The 557-nt window shown below is 58.9% G+C and overlaps 1 protein-coding gene across 1 annotated transcript in view; it reads left to right on the forward strand.

Annotated features, from left to right (window-relative positions):
* The window catches only part of MGAT3 (mannosyl (beta-1,4-)-glycoprotein beta-1,4-N-acetylglucosaminyltransferase), a 1,519-nt gene that overhangs the window by 439 nt on the left and 523 nt on the right, over positions 1-557 (forward strand). The window contains 1 exon segment of the mRNA XM_010075193.1: positions 4-556. Coding sequence (XP_010073495.1) covers positions 4-556 — 553 coding nt within the window.

Raw genomic sequence — 557 nt, forward strand, 5'->3', positions numbered from 1 at the left:
GAGTGCCAGCGGGACCAAGCGGCGCAAGTGGTTGGAGTGTGTGTGCTTGCCAGGCTGGCATGGACCCAGCTGCGGAGTGCCCACTGTAGTCCAGTACTCCAACCTGCCCACCAAGGACCGCCTCGTGCCGCGGGAGATCCCCCGGCGGGTCATCAATGCTATCAATGTCAACCATGAGTTTGACCTGCTGGATGTTCGCTTCCATGAGCTGGGAGATGTGGTGGATGCCTTCGTGGTGTGCGAGTCGAACTTCACAGCCTATGGAGAGCCACGGCCCCTCAAGTTCCGTGAGATGCTCCTCAACGGTTCCTTTGACTACATCCGCCACAAGATCCTCTATGTCTTCCTGGACCACTTCCCTCCCGGCGGCCGCCAGGACGGCTGGATTGCTGATGATTACCTGCGCACCTTTCTTACCCGGGATGGCATCTCTCGCCTCCGCAACCTGCGCCCAGATGATGTCTTCATCATCGATGATGCTGATGAGATTCCAGCCCGTGACGGTGTGCTCTTCCTCAAGCTCTACGACGGCTGGACAGAGCCCTTCGCCTTTCACA

The sequence above is a fragment of the Pterocles gutturalis genome, unplaced genomic scaffold (assembly GCF_000699245.1).
Source record: "Pterocles gutturalis isolate BGI_N339 unplaced genomic scaffold, ASM69924v1 scaffold12552, whole genome shotgun sequence".
In the NCBI taxonomy this organism is placed as follows: domain Eukaryota; kingdom Metazoa; phylum Chordata; class Aves; order Pterocliformes; family Pteroclidae; genus Pterocles; species Pterocles gutturalis.